At 46.6% G+C, this 20,107-nt stretch overlaps 1 protein-coding gene across 6 annotated transcripts in view; it reads right to left on the reverse strand.

Moving 5' to 3' along the window:
- Positions 1 to 3,367: 3,367 nt before the first annotated feature.
- NSF (N-ethylmaleimide sensitive factor, vesicle fusing ATPase) overlaps positions 3,368 to 20,107 on the reverse strand; it is a 109,960-nt gene continuing 93,220 nt past the window's right edge. Inside the window, exons 18-21 of one of the 6 annotated variants that reach the window (XM_083582864.1) lie at positions 15,105 to 15,239; positions 12,708 to 12,821; positions 7,414 to 7,469; positions 3,368 to 5,574 (exon numbers count right to left, since the gene is read on the reverse strand). In XM_083582864.1, coding sequence (XP_083438990.1) covers positions 5,559 to 5,574; positions 7,414 to 7,469; positions 12,708 to 12,821; positions 15,105 to 15,239 — 321 coding nt within the window. In that variant the 3' untranslated portion in view covers positions 3,368 to 5,558. Of the gene's footprint in view, positions 5,725 to 7,384; positions 7,470 to 12,707; positions 12,822 to 15,104; positions 15,240 to 20,107 lie in introns of all 6 variants that reach the window. The other 5 variants (XM_083582865.1, XM_083582868.1, XM_083582867.1 and 2 more) reach the window with 5 other exon arrangements.

Consider the following 20,107-nt stretch of genomic DNA (forward strand, 5'->3'; position numbering starts at 1 on the left):
TTTTGTGGATGGGACGTGGGTGGCGCCGTGGTCTAAACCACAGAGCCTCTTGGGCTTGCCGATCAGAAGGTCGGCGGTTCAAATCCCCGCACTGGGGCGAGCTCCCGTTGCTCGGTCCCAGCTCCTGCCAACCTAGCAGTTTGAAAGCATGCCTGTGCAAGTAGATAAATAGGTACCGCTCTGGCGGGAAGGTAAATGGTGTTTCCGTGCACTGCTCTGGTTCCGGTGTTCCGTTGCACCAGAAGTGGCTTAGTCATGCTGGCCACATGACCCGGAAAAACTTTCTGCAGACAAACGCTGGCTCCCTTGGCCTATAGAGCGAGATGAGCGCCGCAACCCCAGAGTTGTCTGCGACTGGACTTAACTGTCAGGGGTCCTTTACCTTTCCCTTTAGGGTTGTTGGCACACACACACACTTCTGCAACTTGGGGTCCCCCAAGCATGCTAATACTTTCCTCTTGCTTCTCTTAAAATCTTGTCAATCAGGATCACTTTTATTATGTCTTTTTGTCCTATATATGTCTCTTTTTTTCTTGCTCCAGCTTCCAAAAGACTGCAACAGCACCATCAGATCAAACTGCCTTCGGGGCAGGGAGCCCATGGCTCTGCAGATGAGGACTCCCCACTGCCGTCAACTTTGACCACTAGCCATGCTGGCTGGGGCCAAAGGGAGTTGGGAGTCCAACAAGATCTGGAGTGCCACAGGTTTCTGCTCCCTGCCTTAGACTTACTGGATAGCTCCAAGCAGAAGGAGATGGAAAAGAATTATTCATCCTCCAAATTTTTTTCTTTTTCTTTTTCTTTTTAAACCACTGGAAAGACGCAAGACATTAATATTTCGTTTCCCCTGGTCTGAACTGACACCATTTCTTTCCTCATGGGGATTTTACCTTCTTAATCATTTCCACAGCTCTCCTTTTCATCCTTCCCAGCTTGTCAATGGCCACTTTTGAAGCCTGGGACAGGCTGATACTAGAACTTCCAGTTCTTGGAAGCAAGGGTCTTTGTTGGCAACATAAAAGACTTGCATTATCACTGGTACCTTGGTTCTCGAACAGCTTAGTTATCAAACAAATCAGCTCCTGAATGCCACAAACCCAGAAGTAGGTGTTCGGGTTTGCGCACATTTTCTGGAAACCGAATGTCTGACACAGCTTCCGCAACTTCCGATTGGCTGCAGGGCGCTCCTGCAGCCAATCAGAAGCCGCGCTTTGGTTTTCCAATGGTTTTCGGGAGTCAAACGGACTCCCGGAATGGATTAAGTTCGAGAACCAAGGTGCCACTGTACTGACCTTTTGTGAGATGGGACACACTCAAGTTTCTCATCTGCTATACCTCCTAAAGCCATCTCCACAATGCTGGTTGAGTAGACCTTTACCCACAGCCAAAGTGTCTGGGCGTTTATAGCATTAGCCAGAAGCCAGCCAGTGTACATATTTAAGCCCGATGTCTACTCAGCAGCAAAAACAGACCCCTGTGCTGCTGTAGACCTAACATGGGAGTTGACTCACTGAAGCTGAGAACAGGCGATGGCATTGCAAACTGTGATCTGCAACTGAGGAAGAGGTCAGTATTGTTAGCTACCGTTAATGCTGATCAGCGGTCAACAGTAAGCTTCAGATTCTGGATTCCTGGCTAGCAATAACTGTGCTTAACTTCACGGCTGATTTTTGTGATTAAAAAAAGGAATCTGTTCCAGAGAGGCAATGTGGTAGCTACAGGGGCGCTAGCCAGGTTTTTTTGCCCCGGGTGAAGCCTCCAGAGGGGCAACGTTGAGGTTCCCAGCCCGTGTGTGTACCAAACTGGGTGAAAGAAATCCTAGTTTCATTCCTGCAGTCACTCAGCCTGTCCCCGATCTCTTATCCATTATGCTTGACTAGAAAGGGGCTGGTACAGGCATATGCATACTAATAAACTATATATTCCAGTCATCTTTTGGGGGACATTAAGTCCCGCCCACCCCCCCAGCCTCCCCTCAACCTGCTGTATCCAAAGTTCTTTACAAAGCCGTAGAGGGTTTCCAGCCTTTTTTGAAAGTTATATTCAGAAAATGCTCTTTTTATAATTATTTATTATACAATGTATATATACCTTTGAGTTAACTAAGATTATATATTATATAAATATATATATTATATATATATTTGAAGAAGAAGAAATATATTTCACCTCTCTTTGGTCCTCTTTAAGTCAATAAAGTTAAAGGCACTTAAAAGCAACCTTAGAATTGTTGGAATGTTTTTTTTTTGTAGTGTTAGTGTGCAAGGCAGGGTGTGTGTGTGTGTGTGTGTGTGTGTGTGTGTCATAAAGTGCTGTGGAAAAGAGAAGTTGGCTGCCTAGGGTTAATCGAAATTTTAAAAAATGTCATTACTCGTTCCATGAGGGAAAAGAGACACGAGAAAGCTACTGTCAGAACCCACCAGGCACAACGGAGGAGGCAATTTGCACTCAAGGACTTTTACAATTCGGGAGTTATTAGCTCCCTGTTCTTTTTATCTCGACTTCTAAAGGCACAGAGCACTGATTCTGAAATATTTAAAAGAGAGAATTATTAATGGGAACGAGAGCAGGGAGTGGGGGCAGTGGATTCGATTTTTCATTAAGGCGAGGGGGAGGGGAAAGGAATCTGGGACTTGTGGGTTTGAAATGGGAATCTCGGAGTCCTAACCTAAAATTTCCTGGCACTGGTTATGCTGAGGTGGCAGAACCGTCTTCAGCTATGAAAGGGAACTGGAGTAAGCAAAATTTGCAACTGGCAGGCAATATAAGGCCTGTGTATGAGGTCAGGCCTGGTATAAATCCTGGAATCCTGACCTTCTGCTCCTCATCTGGTTGACTGAGCAGGACCCTCTGCATCTCTGGCATCAGTGGTACCCAACCTTGAGAATGTACCCTCCAGGTACTGCTTCCATACAGAGTCGTACCTTGAATCTTGAACGCCTTGGTTCCCAAACAAATCGGCTCCCTTTCGGAACCCGGAAGTGAGTGTTCCAGTTTTCGAACAATTTTTGGAAGCTGAACGCCGTCGCGGCTTCCGATTGGCTGCAAGAGCTTCCCCTGCAGTCAATCAGAAGCCGCACTTTGGTTTTGGAAGTCGAACAGACTTCTGGAATGGATTCCGTTCAACTTCCGAGGTACGACTGTACACAGACGCTTCTCATACCCTCCAACTTTTCTCCGGTGACAATAGGGTCACTCTCAAGCCACATATCTGCTGAACAAAGCTCTGGCCTTTAAAGCTTTACATTGCAACAAGCTAGTTAAAACATTTCTGTGGCACCGCATGCGCCTTTGACTGCGCAGACATTCCAAGGAGAGCTGAACGACTCACCTCCCACGCCATTCACAAACCACCCGAACACCTGAATATCTGTGCCTTTTTATTGCATCAGTTCACTTGCGCTTTAAACATACAATCAATCGATATATACATATATATTTGTATTTTTCTCTCTCTCTGTGAATATAGCTTTGGACAAAAAAGAGAAAAAAAAACCACAATAAAAATGTTTTACATCATTTGGTTCCAAGACATTACGTTAAATACAACATGTGTGTTTCCCTTTCACTGGAAGATGAAAGAAGGTGGAGAAAGGAGAAGGTTCTTGAGATTTGGGCCGGGTGGGGACAGGGGTGGAGGCAAAGGTGCAGCTGGAAACAGAGCAATCGCACAACTGAAGAGGGGATTTTACAGCTCCACCAGGGATTCACATAATCCTCAACACTAATAACGGGGGGGGGGGGGTGGAACTAAAAAAGAGGATAAAGCTGCTAACCCACATTATAATAAATGCATCCATTGTGATTCAAGTACATTGCAGCAACTTCTAACACAACTGTTTTCCTTTTGCTGCACAGGGCGGAAAGGAGTCAAGTGTAGTTTTCAGCTGCCTGATTGTAGCAACTTGAGAGAGGTGGGGAATGAGGACCCCGTCAGCGATATAGAGGGGGGTTTCAGCAAGACGGAAGATCGATCCAGCCACTCACTTGTGTTGTGGATGAGGTGGAGGAAGATTGTTCAGGGCCATTAAACCACCTGTATTTCTACAGATCAGTGTTATGAGCCGATTCAGAGGAAGCAGAACCTCCGTAATTAATTTTTTACCCTCCTGTCCCTGTGGGCTTAGCAGAGCTCGGCACTATGTGCATGTGCACCCCTCTTGTGTAGCTTCCTCACTCCCAAACCAGCTAGAAAATTGCTGCTGATATGATGAGGAAACTTCTCGATGGGGAAACTTCTTGATAGGTGGAACAGCTCATCTGGCTCTAACATAAACAAGCGTGACACTACTTGAGGCCAGCTGCTTAGTGGTTTCCCAAGAGCAAATGGGACTATTGGTTCATCATTGCAGTGCACAGCAAAGGAAGGCTCTCTGGAAGAAGCGTAACAGCTTTTCGCCTTTGGGATGCCGCTACGCTGAAAAGCAAGAAGCCGACGGCAGAGACCAAGGTCTCCAGCAGCCACCTGGGAAGATCGCTATGCGCTCATGCCTGTGGCAACCGCATACGGAGGAAACTGCACACCAGGCCTCTTGCGACAGATCTGTGGGACATCACAAGGGGCCAGACTCCAGCGAGGAAGGACGCTGCAACAGAAAGCTGCAGGCTGTTTTCAAACTTTTGCAGGAATACTCAGCTGTCTGCATCTACGGGTGGGGCCACGTTGCCTGTTTTATAGGAAACCATTAGTGAAGGGATAGCCCATGCGGGGGGGGGGACTACAAATCCCATCAGCCCCAGCCGGCATGGTCAATGGTCAGGGATGATGGGAGCTGAAGTCCAACAGCATCGGGGTAGCCCTGTGCTGTCTACCCCTGCCTTAGTGCACCAAAGTCTGGCTGGGTGTCCAAAGTCCATGCCCAGTGGCCAATAGCCACTGGGAATTAACTAGCCGCCACCACTGCAAATGTTGTTGAGCCTCTGAAGGGAAGGGTGCAGTCACCATTTCCCCTCTTTCCTAAAAACTCTCTCTGGATCCTGGTCTTGTGATGAATACTTCATTCTCCGTTTTCCCCTGGGACGAGTCTGAAGCTCCACAACGCAGTATTGACCCACGAGGACCAATCCACTTGTGTGAATGTGTGGGAGAAAGGGGGAACTTGGGGTACCACCAGCTTTAAGAAGGACCATACACGGGTCTGGAATGAGGACTTCCCTGTGTTTGGGGCCTTAGGGGCTACCGCCAGCTTGCGTGTTAACATGGACAGGTCTGCATGGGGCATGTTTATTTTTTCCTTCCCCTGTGCGCCAAAACCAAATGAGCAGGTGCGGCAGGCAGCATAATACGAAAGCAGTTACTCTAGATAGAGAGTTTTGATTTGCCACGAGACACCAGGATATCGAGGACGATAGATAACAAAGGGCGGAGTGTTCGGCTGCGTCCGACATGCAAAGAGGAGGGATGAGGGGAGTCTCTGAAGGAGGCCGAACGTTAGGCTCTTGTCCAGACACACCACACGGAAGAGGAGGAGGAGGAGAAGGAGGTCCTGGAGGAGGTGGGCTCTCGCTTGGCTTCTTCCCCAGCCACCGGCTTCTGCCCAAGGCTCCGGGCTTCCCTCTTAGTCCAGTGGGCTGCTGCAAATAAAAAGAGGGCAACCGGTTCCACAAAGGGCGGGCATATCTTGGGGGAGGGGTGGTGAGTGGCACACACAGCTGGGCATCCAGAGATGGGAAGCGCATGCGGAGTCACAAAGATGGCTGTGCACCAGGCATTAATCCTCCAAGCTGCAAAAAGAAAGAGGTTCAGCGGGCTATCGCTCTGCACTGGAGCAGGCTGAGGGGGAAACAGCACAGCCCCAAAGCTGAGGGGGAAACACACAGCCCCATATCTTTAGCAGAATCTCTCTTGTGTTATCTCACCCTGGAGAGGTACAGAACTGGGTCCAGATCTAAACCTGGGGTCCGCGGAAACTCCTCCCTTGAACCCATGAAGCCGCGTGTGAACGCATTTGCCTATACCTCTCTTCTAGCCCCTTATGGGAGCTCTTCCAGGAATCACCGCTTCCGCTGTGAAAGAGCTAAATCTACAGACTCGCCGGCCCAGAGGCGGGCCATGCCCTGTGACTAGACGTGCGTGGGGAAAACTGGAAGAGAAATGGCTCCAGAGTCCAATGCATTCAAAAATATCCACGTGGTACTGCCATCTGGGAGTGTACATCTTCATAGGGGGGAGACAGGCATGATTGTAAATTCCCCTCCATCAGAACCTCCCTCCATGTGACGGAGGAAGGGGTCTAGTTTCGCTTCCTCCTTGTGTGTTGCTTTTCTACATGCAGGGGGTCTGAACACAACCATCCCCCACACAACTGCAGCCTGAAACAGAGCAGAGCAGGAGGAACGGTGCTGGGTTTTTTTGCAACACGCTGCTCAGCTCGCGGCATTTAATCTTGAGTTCCAGCTTGCTGGTGACCCAGATTAGTGGCCAGGGGTTCGGTTGTAAGGCAGTACATCAGCTGCTCTTAGCCGCTCATGCTCAGAGCGCTTTCCCTCACAGTGATGTCAAAGCCAAGCCAAAAGACGTATGAAAACAAGGGGCTTTGTGGGGGTCAGAAAGTATGGCTATACAGAAAGGATAAATGACACGCCTATCAGCTTCCAGGCCCAATTCAAAGTGCTGGTTTTGACCTACAAAGCCTTAAGCGGCTCAGGACCGCAATACGTCAAGGACCGCCTCTCTCCACATGAACCTACCCGGACCCTGAGATCATCTTCGGAGGCCCTCCTTCGTGTGCCTCCTCCTCGAGAGGTCTGGAGGGTGGCAACAAGAACGGGGCCTTCTATGCAGTGGCTCCCCATTTGTGGAATGCTCTCCCCAAGGAGGTTTGCCGGGCACTTTCAATATACACCTTCAGGTGCCAGGCGAAAACGTTCCTCTTCAACTGGGCCTTGGGCTGACTGACATCCAATGCCCTTTTAAAATGTTTGGAGAGGAGGGAATTATTGGGTTATTCTTGTTTTTGTTTTTATTATGTATTGTTTGCTTTTATACTGTGATTTTATGCTGCGACCACCCTGAAGCCTGCGGGTATAGGGTAGTATACACATATGAATAATAATAATATGGTTCTTATGCAAGCTTGAGCCACAAAACTCCCTCCCTTTTTACAGACACACACACATATGAATGGATGCAACACATTTTCGCACACACTCATGTGTGAATAAGCAAAATGTTGAAATAAGAAGAAAAACCCCAAACCTCGAAAGTAGGATGAAGCAGGAATGGAGTAATTTAAACAGCCACCAAGGACGAAGATGAACCTTTTTTCTTTTTGTAAAACCAAGGTTTACAAAAAGGACTCTTCCTAAAATTCTGGCCTGGGCCAATGGCACATGGCGAGTTATCAAGCATGCACGCAGATTAGGCAAGAATAAGCGGACACACCCCTGTCAGATGCTCTTACTGTCACTTACGCTCCTTCTTCTCTTAGAAGTGCCAGGAATTTTCGCACACGGTACTCGGGATCCATCTTCACAAGTTCAAAGGGAAGACACAAAGAGAGAGACAAAATCAACCAGTGAACCACAGCAAGCTCAACTTGCTGAAGGGACAAGGAGCAGGTGAGGGCAGTCGGGGCTAAACAAACTCAAAACTGTCTTATTATTTATTCTTAGGCTTATATCTTCCTTCTTCCATGAGCTCAAGACTGTGATCGTACACACACACACACACACATTTCATCCTCACAACTGCCCTGTGAGGTAGGTAAGATTGGGAGGCAATGATTCGACCCAAAGCCACTCATAGCTGAGTGGGACTTTGAACTTGGGACTCCCTGGTTCTTGGTTTTAAAAAAAAAGGTAAAGGACCCCTGGATCGTTAAGTCCAGTCAAAGGCGACTATGGGGTTACAGCGCTCATGTCGCTTTCAGGCCAAGTGAGCCGGCGTTTGTCCACAGACAGCTTTCCAGGTCATGTGGCCAGCTTCTGGCACAACAAGACACCGTGACAGAAACCAGAGCGCACGGAAACACCGTTTACCTTCCCACCGAAGTGGTACCTATTTATCTACTTGCACTGGTGTGCTTTAGAACTGCTAGGTTGGCAGGAGCTGGGACAGAGCAACGGGAGCTCACCCCGTCGCGGGGATCCTTTACCTTATACCTTACCCTGGTTCTAGCTGAACACTATAACTGTTACACCACACTGTCTCTCTTGAAACTCAAGTTTGTATTCTGCGGTTCTTTGCACAAGCCTGGAAATTTGCACAGGGCACAATTTAGCAGCCCGAGATGCTGAAAGGCCTGAGAAGTGTGGAGGCAACACATGGCAAAACACTGGAAGACAGAGGAAGGGAAGGCGTGAGGTGAGATTTTTCAAATTCCCCTCAAATATGGAGTCTGCAGGGAATCCCTACTAAACCTGGGTTTTGTCAGTGGAAAGCAAGCAGCCCCTTACAAATAATGCTGAACGCTTCTGAATGAGCCTTTAAGACGTCAACATTTCAAAGGGCTGCAGCCTCCTTCAGAAACCCAGTTGATCAGACCCACTTTTTTTAAGGTGCCAGTAAGTGACTGAATTTTTGCACCCCAGTGAGGAGGGGGGAAACTTAGCATGAGGGGTTGCCCGCCCTTTAACATCCGCAAACTAATCCAAGGGGTTCTTGCAACAGCCTATTTAAAAAGTTTTGTAATTTTTCACTTTGGAAAAATGTAAGGAATCTAACATCTGTAGGTGATCTTAAAAAAAAAAAAAGTGTTCACATTAAATTCCAATACTTATAGTGCTATAAATTTGGGGTCTAAAATTCTGACCCAGGTATAAAATTCAAGATTGGTTGTGTGATTATTTAGAAGCCACATTTTAATGCAAGCAAGCAACTTATGGGTGGTGATGAGCAGTCAGGATAATCGTCAATGGCTTTTTTCTGATAAACCGATTTGTAGAAGGTGTTAGGGCCAGTGTGCAAAGTGCCACAAAACCAGTTCCACTTGCCCGAGAGGACTTGGGGCTCCCATTTTTTTAAACTGCAGTGCTCACTCCCATTACCACCAGCCCTTTAAGGCAACATGGTTTTGAAGCTGGGGGAGCTTTCAAAAACAGATTGTTCCAGGCCTTGGGAGCCCTTCAGATCCTGCGATTTGAGTTGAAGCATTTTGCTACTCTTGCTTCTCAGAAAAACCAACCCAAAGTCTGTGGCGAAGGAGGATGAGGTGGGAGAGAAGCCACTAAACTCTTTTTTGGAGATGCACTCAACTCTTCACTTTGTGGGGAATACCCCAAAATAGGACAATGTTGCCGTCAGGCTCAGTTTATGAGGTTTCCTGGGTCATCTGGCTGAGCAGGGGCAGAAGAAAGAATGGCAAACTGGATGGACCATTGATATCACCTACTATGTGAGTTATTTTGGCTCCTATGCCACCAGCTGTGCCACAAAAATATAATAAATCCACTTTCCTCCTTCTTGTCAGTGCAGAAAAAAGCATGCTTCTGTCCCTGTCCCCTAAAGCCCCTCAAAAATATCCCAACCACAGGGATGCAAACTTAATTTGGTCTTGTTTCAAGTCCAGTTTTGGACTATAGGATGCTACCTCATTGAAAGCAGCACACTCAGGTTTCTGAACATATTCTAGGAGTAGCAGGGAAAGTCAAAGGCCACCTGCCTTCCAGGAATAAACACCTCCACCACTAGGAAATCGCAGTCGCAAGGAACGTGCGATACAATTTGACTCCGGCTCCTGCCTTCATTCAGACCCCTTCTTCTCTCACAATACCACTGTCCCACCTCTGAAACATTGCATCTTGGAAACGAAAGGCCCTAAACTTCAAATCCTGCCGCCAGCCACCCCGCTGCCAAAAGATAAACATTTTTATGGATGCACGTCCACAGTTCTAATCCAACTTTAAAAAGCGCCCCGAAAAGGGTGAAATTGGCCGTAACCTTGCAGATCTCTGCCCATTATATACACTTTAATAGGTGTGAGCAATAACTTACTGACTTTTGCCTGCGGGTATGGAATTAAAGAGTCAAGGGGAAGAGAGAGGGGGGAAAGTAATCTAGATAAATGACTCTGTACCCTCGGGTGACATCCAGTCAGAGCAGATCCCCAGCCCTGTGCAAGTTTCAACAGAATCGCAGAGAACGAGCCACACGGGAGGGAAGGGGCGGGGGACGGGCTTAACACATTGCCGAACTGCATGCCTCTTGGCTTGCGCCTGGAAGCCTGTCCCAGGAAGGTGCGAGGAATCTCTTCATTTAGTAGCACCTGAAGACAGGGCCCGGTCCCAGAAGGGTGCAGAGGCATTGCCCGCGGATGACAGAGGGCACCATACACTGGGATAGCCTCCCTTTGAGCTCCCATCAAAGTTGGAGCAGAAGGGAAAAAAGCACAACTCCCGGGAGTCCGCAAAAGACTCAGACCGGGATGGTGCTGTACACGGTGAGAATATAAACATATGAAGCTACTGGTCCATCACTCCCAGGTTTGTTGGCTCCAGCAAGCTGCAGATCTGCAAGCAGAGATCTTTCCCTGCTGCCAGAGATCCCTTAGCCGGAGAAGCCAAGGTGTGAACCTGAAATTATGACTTTTCCGTATTGGATCAGATTGTCATTAGGTGTGTGATCTTTGCAGTCTATTTAAGCTGTTTCTTCAGCTTGCAAAGCACCTTGTAATGTCGAAAGGCGGCATACAGATTAAAAGTGAAATGAAGAAGAAGAAGAAGAGTTTGGATTTGATATCCCGCCTTTCACTCCCTTTAAGGCGTCTTAAAGTGGCTAACATTCTCCTTTCCCTTCCTCCCCCACAACAAACACTCTGTGAGGTGAGTGGGGCTGAGAGACTTCAAAGAAGTGTGACTGGCCCAAGGTCACCCAGCAGCTGCATGTGGAGGAGCGGGGAAGCGAACCCGGTTCCCCAGATTACGAGACTACCGCTCTAATTGAACGTGTGCAAAAGCGCAAGCTTTATCACTGAACCCCAAGTAAGAACTGCTTGCTGGGCCAGGCCGAAGTTCAATATTCTGAACTCCAACAGTGGCTAAATTTGGTGATGATGGATAGCCTTTCCCCGTTTGCCTGCAACATCCAGAAGCATACTGCTTCTATATATGAACAATTCCATCCAGCTGTTGTTAAAGCAGCCATCGGTATATCTATCCTCTGCTTATATTTATCAGAGATGGGGAACCCGCAGCCCTACAGATGTTGCTGGGATGCAATTCCCATCACCCCAGAACATTGGTTACGTCAGCTGGGGCTGATGGGAGCTGAAATCTAGAAACATTGGGAGAGTCGCAGGTTCCCCATCTTACATATAGTGGTACCTCTAGTTACGAACTTAATTCGTTCCAGAGGTCCATTCTTAACCTGAAACTGTTCTTAACTAGAGGCGCTAATGGGGCCTCTTGCTGCTGCTACGCCACCGGCACATGATTTCCGTTCTCACCCTGGGGCAAAGTTCTCAACTCGAGGTAACTCTTCCAGGTTAGCAGAGTTATCTGCAAAGCAGTTATCTAGCTGCAGCTCCTGCTGCTTTTGAAATGCTACAACAAGAGAGCTAAAAACCCGCTAAGGAAAAAATGTATTCTAAGAAAGGTAAAGAAATTGGAATACGACTGCAATATTGTTTTATGAAATAATGATATTGGAAACTGCTGCATTCAAATTAAAAGGAAATTCAGATGGAGGAGATTAGAGGAAGTCAACCAAAATGTTTATGAAAATGCATTTTAATGAATTAATTGAGGTTCTTTTTTTCTGTTTAGGTGTCTTAAGTTTGTTACTTTCCCCCCCCCCTTCTTTTTCACTTTTTCTATTGTGTTGTTGTATATTTTCTTTTTTGCTATGTCTATTGATGAAATTTAATAAATATTATTGTAAAAAAAAACCAAAAGCCGCTAAGGAAATCTTCCTTTTCCAGCAGCAAGAGTACTTTTAGCAAAGTATTGGAAGTCACAAGAACTACCCACACTGGAAGAATGGCAGACCAAGGTGATCGACTACATGGGACTGGCGGAGATGACTGGCAGAATCCGTGACCAAGGGAAAGAGACGGTGGAAGAAGACTGGAAGAAATTTTAAGTTTATCTTAAGAATTGTTGTAAAATTAATGAATGTTAAAATGTCTTGGGTAATGCAAAATAGAATTGCAGTGACAAACAATTGGATACGAAAAAGAAAAAAGAGTTAAAGAAAGTGTTTATGAGAAATTGAAATTAGGGGTTGCTGGAAGGATTTAAAACAGGGATGCAGAAAGGGGAGGTATGGGGAAGTCGGTGAAAGAAGGTTTTAGGAAAGAAAGGTTAAGAAATTATACGTGTTTATATGTTTGTTTGTTAATGTATTGTGTTGTTTTGTCTTTTAATATGTGTTGAAAAACCAATAAAAAATTTATAAAAAAAAAAAGGAAATCTTCCTTTTCCGACGCTACAGAAAAACACCAGGGAGGGGCAAATCCAGCCTGTCCTCCATGGTCAATTTGCCCATCTAATTTGCAGCGAAGAAAAAGATGCACAAACTAGATGACAAGTTCTTGGATAGGGTCTGTAGTTTTTGAACTGTTAAATCGTAGCTAGGAAGCAAACCCTGCAGTACATGCTGCTATTTTTTTTAGCTTAATCATTACTGACATTTTAATGTGTGGGTGTTTAGGTTGTCAAGAGCTTTGAGCCCCTGGGAGCTGAGAGAGGCAAAACCAAGTGGGTGTCTTATTACCCCACAGCTAATCCAGTTCCAGACCCTGGCTTGACCAGAGGGCAAGGCACCTTACCTGCATTGACATCTCAATCAACATCAGAAGCTTCTTGATGCCAATCCAGACCTTCCTCCCTTTGACGTTCTGGGCAATGGTGGAACGCTCCTTGTCTTTAAAGCTGCCCAGGAGCTGCGAGGGGACAGAAGAGAGAAGCCGGCTGCGTTAAGAAAAGCCCAGCACTCAATGGAAGACCTTGTCTAACAAGCAAGTAAGACAGGTAACATTGGGAAGATGCTACGCACTGCTACAGAACTTGAAATTGATCCTCCATGCCACTCTCCATCGCAGAGCCTCTTACTTCACTGAGTGGCAATGTCGTAAAGGATCTGTCTACTGATCAAGCGCACAGGTATCAGATCACACAAGCCATATGTAAAGGCAAAGGGACCCCTGACCATTAGGTCCAGACGTGGCCGACTCTGGGGTTGCAGCGCTCATCTCGCTTTATTGGCCGAGGGAGCCGGTGTACAGCTTCCGGGTCATGTGGCCAGCATGACTAAGCCGCTTCTGGCGAACCAGAGCAGCATACGGAAACACCGTTTACCTTCCCGCCGGAGCGATACCTATTTATCTACTTGCACTTTGACATGCTTTCGAAATGCTAGGTTGGCAGGAGCAGGGACCGAACAACGGGAGCTCATCCCATCACGGGGATTCAAACCGCCGACCTTCTGATCGTCAAGTCCTAGGCTCTGTGGTTTAACCCACAGCGCCACCGGCGTATCGGATCACACAAGCCATAAGGACAGGGAAATTGGTCCAGTACAGCATCAGCTGGGAACAGAAGAGGACCTGGGCCATAAGGAAGCTCCTCTCCAGCCCCTCAAACAGGAACTTTTTCTGTGCAATCCGCATGCTGAAGGTTAACCAGCTTGCCTCTTAATATTTACAACTTCCTCACAGACCAAAGCAGCTCCCAGGAGCAGAGCAGAGCAAAGAAATTCGGGGGGAATGGGGCTGTGTGTTGCAGAAGAATCGAGGCCACTAGCCACTCCCACATATACGAGTACAGGAGCTGTGCCTCTGCTCCCCACAATTTTTCTCTCCGCAGATTCAGCGGGTGACCTTTGGGGGGGGGAGTTTCTGTACTCCCTCTTAGGTGCTCCCATTAAATTGAACAGATTTATTACTGCAGAATGCCCATCATGGTATGTAGTCCTTAGAAGACTATCTGGAGAGGCTACGCATAATCCTGCAAATGAACAGGGGTGGGTTTTTGAGGGGGAGGGTTGCTTTTTCCTAAAACCGAAACGAAACAGCAAATGATTCCAGATTCCGCAGCTAGGACCCAAAACTTGGAAGTAAACTGTAAAGGACAAGGGCTCTGTTTGCTATATAAGAGACATGCTTCTTAAACGTTTGAGTGTGTCACCCACAGTTTTTATAAGTACTGTATTTTTCGCTCTATAAGACGCATCAGACCACAAGACGCGCCTAGTTTTTGGAGGAGGAAAACAAGGAAAAAAATATTCTGAATCTCAGAAGCCAGAACAGCAAGAGGGATTGCTGTGCGGCGAAAGCAGCAATCCCTCTTGCTGTTCTGGCTTCTGGGATAGCTGCGCAGCCTGCATTCACTCCATAAGACGCACACACATTTCCCCTTACTTTTTAGGAGGGGAAAAGTGAGTCTTATAGAGCAAAAAATATGGTACTTGTATTTAAAGATCATGTACATCTGAATGCTGATTTACTAATTAAGGACACTTTTCATTCTGCCATTAATTGATTAAACGTCACAGTCCTAGTACCCATTGTTCCGTTCTTAACTGTTTCATTTCAGGTTATATAAACCCAGTGCCTAAGCTCATCTTTCACGTCTCCTTAAATTCAGATAACTCAGAGATTGACATTCCTTTACAAGTAGTAGCAAAGCTGATTTACCAATTCCTCCCCCCACCCCCCAGGTTCCAGAGCCGTGGCGTTATATAGCACAGTTCTCCAATATTTTGCAAAACCAGCTTGGACCTTTGGGGTGGGGGCCTGGAGACTCATGCACAATGGCAGATCACGAAGGGAAAACAGGAGTGAAAGTCCCGGGGCTGGAAGATTGGGCATTAACAAATCTGACCAAGTAAATGCCCTGAAAACATCTGGTAATGGTTCAGGTGATGGTTTACCCAACCAGACCATGATGGGAGATTAATGTATTTCCAATTGCCCCCTCTTCCCTTCTTAATTCCAGGATGAATGCTGAAATGTTCATGCCACAACTCCACAATAGGTTTTTTGGTCTACTGCAGACAGTAGCCAGGGACTCAACTAGTCAGTTTGCCCAGGCTTTTGGGCCCACTGCAGGCAGTAGCCAGGGACTCAACTACTCAGCTTGCCCAGATCTTGCCATTCCTACGGCCCCAAAGAAATTGATCTCCTCTCTCATCTCCCTTCCCCAGCCATTCCCAGGTGCCTCCTGACCTCGAGGGCTTCCATGAGATGGTCTCCTGTAGCAATATTGGGAACATGGATAGTTGTGCTGAAAGCATCCAGCATCTCCATCTCCTGCAGGACATCCTTGCGACTGGTGGTCCCAATGATCAAGAGCTTACGACCCTGCACATTTAAAAAGAGCACAAGGAGAGAGAAGGGGGGCAAATTAATAAGAGGAAGTCATTGTTATTGTACTACCGGATAGGCATTTTAGACATTTAGCATTATACATAGTTTTAAATTTTCCTGCTTTTAACTTTCCAACTGTTGCATTTTATCTTGCTAAGTAGCTTTGAGACCTTTTGGTAAACCCCAACTAACAAATACAATTATTCATTATTATTATTATTATTATTATTATTATTATTATTATTATTATTAAACTTTGTTTTTTGTTATTAGTAATAGTAATAAATGGCCTAGACTTCCATTTCTAATATGAGCCCACCAGAGACCCAAGAAAATGTTGAAGGAGGATGGATATGAAGGCAACAACCACCCAGCCATAGTTTGTGTTTATTTACATTTATTTCCCAGTATTTTGAAACTGCTCTTCACTGAACATTTCCATACAGCCTATGTATGCTTGTAGCGCAGCTTGTATTAACCTTTAATAGTGAGAAAAGTGGCCGTGCTCTGTTGCCTATGAGCTTCCCCAACAGCCACAGAAAGACAAATTATTGGTTGTTCTTGCGCAGAAAAACTGGAGACTGGGACCTAGCACACACAAAGGGCTAAAAATGCTGAAGCTTTGTTCTAAACTCTATCAGTTCCTGATTCTCAAACACATCTACTTTCCCCTCGGTGAGACATTTAGAGGACTAAGTTGGAGATCATAGGCCATAACCCAAGAGAAGTCCGTGCCTCTGCTTGAAAGATCTTGAGGGGAACCCAGTAAGTAATGAAAGACGTGCCACCTTCTCACAAATCAATTTCCTTCCTGTTTCTCAAGAGCAGCCCAGCACCCAAGCTATTGCTTTGGCAAGTTCTCCTCCCCGTTATAAACCCAGAATAATGGGGAAACATCCGAACGAGAAACAGCCTTGCTGAAAAGCAGAAAGCCATAAAAAGAGATCACTGTGACGAAAGATGGAGCCCACCCATAAAACGATAACAGTGGTGCCAGCGGGAAGGAAGGTCGCAGAGTTTAAACGTGCCCGCTGGTGAGCTGGATTATCAAACGCTTGCTGAAAAATGTCGAGAGTGGGTTGTCAGGCACGCCCTTCATCCGAACGGGGAGCGTGCTCAATAAAACATTACATTATTAGAATTGCTCTGGGGTCCAACTCGCACGGGATGGTAAGCCTGTCCTCTTCCCCCACAAAACAAAAAACCATGAAATGAAGGAGCCAATCTAAACCTTTGGGGATAAAGAACTGGGAACCTCAGCCAGCAGCCTTTGCTGCCTAACAGTCGGTGCAATCTTTGGGAGAGAGGTGAGAGGCAGTTGGAGGGGGCTAAGCAACTTTCAGGTGCATACAGTACATGTTTCATCAAGGCAGGGGAAAGAGCGGGGCAGAGGGTAGTTATACACCTTCCTTTGCCTGCCTGTACTTTCCAGTGAATCACAGGAGCCAATTTATGGCAAAAAAGTGTAGGGTTCTCAAGCCTGTGCTTGCCTCTAGACTCCCCCCTTTATAAAAATCAACCCTAACATTCAGATTTTAAGTGCGGCACAGTTGTCCTAAAGAAGGCTGATCGCCAAAGAATTGATGCTTTTGAATTATGGTGCTGGAGGAGACTCTTGAGAGTCCCATGGACTGCAAGAAGATCAAACCTCTCCATTCTTAAGGAAATCAGCCCTGAGTGCTCACTGGAAGGACAGATCCTGAAGCTGAGGCTCCAATACCTTGGCCACCTCATGAGAAGAGAAGACTCCCTGGAAAAGACCCTGATGTTGGGAAAGATGGAGGGCACAAGGAGAAGGGGACAACAGAGGACGAGATGGTTGCATAGTGTTCTCGAAGCTACGAGCATGAGTTTGACTAAACTGCGGGAGGCAGTGGAAGACAGGAGTGCCTCGCATGCTCTGGCCCACGGGGTCACGAAGAGTCGGACATGACTAAATGACTAAACAACAACAAGTTGTCCTAAATCAGGGGTCAGCAAACTTTTTCAGCAGGGGGCCAGTCTACTGTCCCTTAGACCTTGGGGGGGCAGACTATATATATATATTGGGGGGGGGGATTCCTATGCCCCACAAAGAACCCAGAGGTGCATTTTAAATAAAAGGACACATTCTACTCATGTAAAAACACGCTGATTCCCAGACCATCCACGAGCCAGATTGAGAAGGCGACTGGGCCGGATCCGGCCCCTGGAACTTAGTTTGCCTACCCGTGTCCTAAATGCTCTGCTGAGGTTTGCCCTCTGTCCCTCCATAAGTAAGCCACAGCAGTTTATGCAGAAATTGTGAACAGACTACAGGAGATTTGGGATAAATGCAGGAAAACCTTTTACGTTAGCGTATCTCCCATTGCCCTTTACACGGTGGGGTCTAGATTTCAACCCAAGACACTTGTGTCAAGAGTATTATTCTTAATCATCATTTGGCTCCCCCCCACCCCAACCTGCTTTCCCCTCTCCCTTTTTTAAAAGTATCTTCAAATTAGAGAGTTTGCTTTTCAAGTGATTGGACAGGAAGTGGCCTGGGGCAAGCTGGAACACTTTCTAGTTTGGAATATATACCGATTTAAAAATCCAAGGCAGCATTACCCTAACAAATCTAACTGCATGAAAAACAATAACTTTTACAGTTACATCTACTCTGCGGGGAAAACTGTGGCGAAAGTGATGGCAGCTAAGGTTAACACGGACTGTTCAAGCTTATGTTGGAAGGAGAACAGGTGATTTTATTTATTGTTGGTGGTCTTATGAAGAGGCCAAAAAATACTGGAAATAATTCTGAGGAGCATCGCTTCATATTACTGTGGCAGCTAAATTACTATAAGTACAGCGGAATAAATAAACAGAAATGATGTATTAAACAGAGACCTAGGAGCGTTGAGCCAATTAACATGTCCCATCTGGGTTCATCAAAGAGCTTGTAGCACAAATAGTTTTGAAACACGAGTGGAAACGCCACGAAAAAAAATACCACAGTTGATCATCCTTTTCCTTCATTATAGCATGGTTTAGCTTCTTTTTTTTTGCTTTTGGCATTTCCAATATGGGTTTCTAGATTTCACAGGGGTCTCAACGTCCACTAAAATTCCGAACAGGATTGCAAGTTCGTCGCCAACGTCTATGCGCTGAATGCTGAGGCCAGCGTTTCAACCGGGAAACAGCTTCTGCAGAACTTCAGATGTCCTGGCAACAGCTTATTTTAAAAACACAGGTCTAGAGAGTGCCGCTTTTTCAGATGCAGAAGCCCGCAAGTCTCTTGCAAGGGACTGCAGGGTCACTTTAACTGCAAGGACCGCAGCAGAATTTAAAGTGAGCGGGCCCTACGGAGAAGAAGCAGTTAAAAGCCGGACCTAACACAGTTTTTGTTTAGTTTTCCAAAGATACATGCAAATGCAGCTTTGCGGGTGCGGGGGGGGGGGGGGCGGACGATGACACCCTTAGCATCTCCAAGCTCCTTAGATGGGCTGTCGCTGCACTAAAACTTTGGAGTAACGCAAGGGCGTCAATCCTTGTTTCTTCCCTCTGCCTCCCTGGGGAAATCTTGCAGGGGAAAAACTGGGGAAGAAGTCTTAAGCAGGCCTTTCTAGGGAGCACGCTCCACCCCCCCAAAAAAAGAGTCCACCGGACGTCTTATAACACTGACCAAATTGTCTGTCCAGCTTAAGGACGGCTTTGGGGGGAGTGGGGAAGGGGGTGGGGAGAGATACCGCAAGGGGCTTTCACCCTCCGAGCCCAATTGTTAGCTTTTTCAGAGGAACCAGCAGGGAACCACATGTGAAACCTCCATGGGGTTCCCGAGCATCCGATGCCTTGTGTGACTCTGCATGTAGATGAAGCGAGCCTCTCGGTTTGGCGAGATGTTGCTGCTCCGTTCTCAGAGAAGCCTTTTTCTCTCTGGCTTGGCTCCCCGCTGAGGCAACGCTTTTCAGTCTCCTCTCCCTCTCTCTCTTCTCTCCCCCCCCCCCCAACAACCATTCCTCCCCTCCACAATCTCTTCCCCTCGCAAAAACCCAGGGAAACCTGACTGAAATAAAAGAGCAGGGAGAAAGAAAAGAGTTTTACTTGATTCCCTTTCATTTCATAACAGCTTTGAAACAAAAAACATAAAAAATTGGTGATGTTTTAAATTCTCCTTGGACTATTTATAACATATAAATAGACATACGACACGAACGCCACGACTATTTATTTATAACATATAAATAGACGTGGCGTTGTGTCATATGTCGTATTCTTGCCTTATATCGTAACACTTTGCAGGTTAGGGGAAGCGGGTACAGAATACAGTGGTACCTCAGGTTAAGTACTTAATTCGTTCCAGAGGTCTGTTCTTAACCTGAAACTGTTCTTAACCGGAAGCACCATTTTAGCTAATGGGGCCTCCTGCTGCCGCCGCGCCGCCAGAGCCCGATTTCTGTTTTTATCCTGAAGCAAAGTTCTTAACCTGAAGCACTATTTCTGGGTTAGCGGAGTGTGTAACCTGAAGCGTATGTAACCCGAGGTACCACTGTATGGGGTTGTCAGGTTCCCAAAATGGCTTTGCACCGAATGTTTGCAAAGCTGAAGAATCCCAGGAAGTCTGGGTACTTTGCAAGCGGCAATACAGTGGTACCTCTGGTTACGAACTGAATTCGTTCCAGAGGTCCATTCTTAAGCTGAAACCGTTCTTAACCTGAGGCACCACTTTAGCTAGTGGGGTCTCCCGCTGCCGTCACCGCGTGATTTCCGTTCTCTTCTTTTTTTAAAAAAAATAATTTTTATTAAAGATTTTCATGAACTACAAAGAATGTGCAACGTCTCTCACTGTTTTTTCTTTACAAAAACATTGCATACAGTCAAACCTCGGTTGTTGAACATAATCTCAC

This window comes from Podarcis filfolensis (genome assembly GCF_964270895.1).
Source record: "Podarcis filfolensis genome assembly, chromosome: 13".
Lineage (NCBI taxonomy): Eukaryota > Metazoa > Chordata > Lepidosauria > Squamata > Lacertidae > Podarcis > Podarcis filfolensis.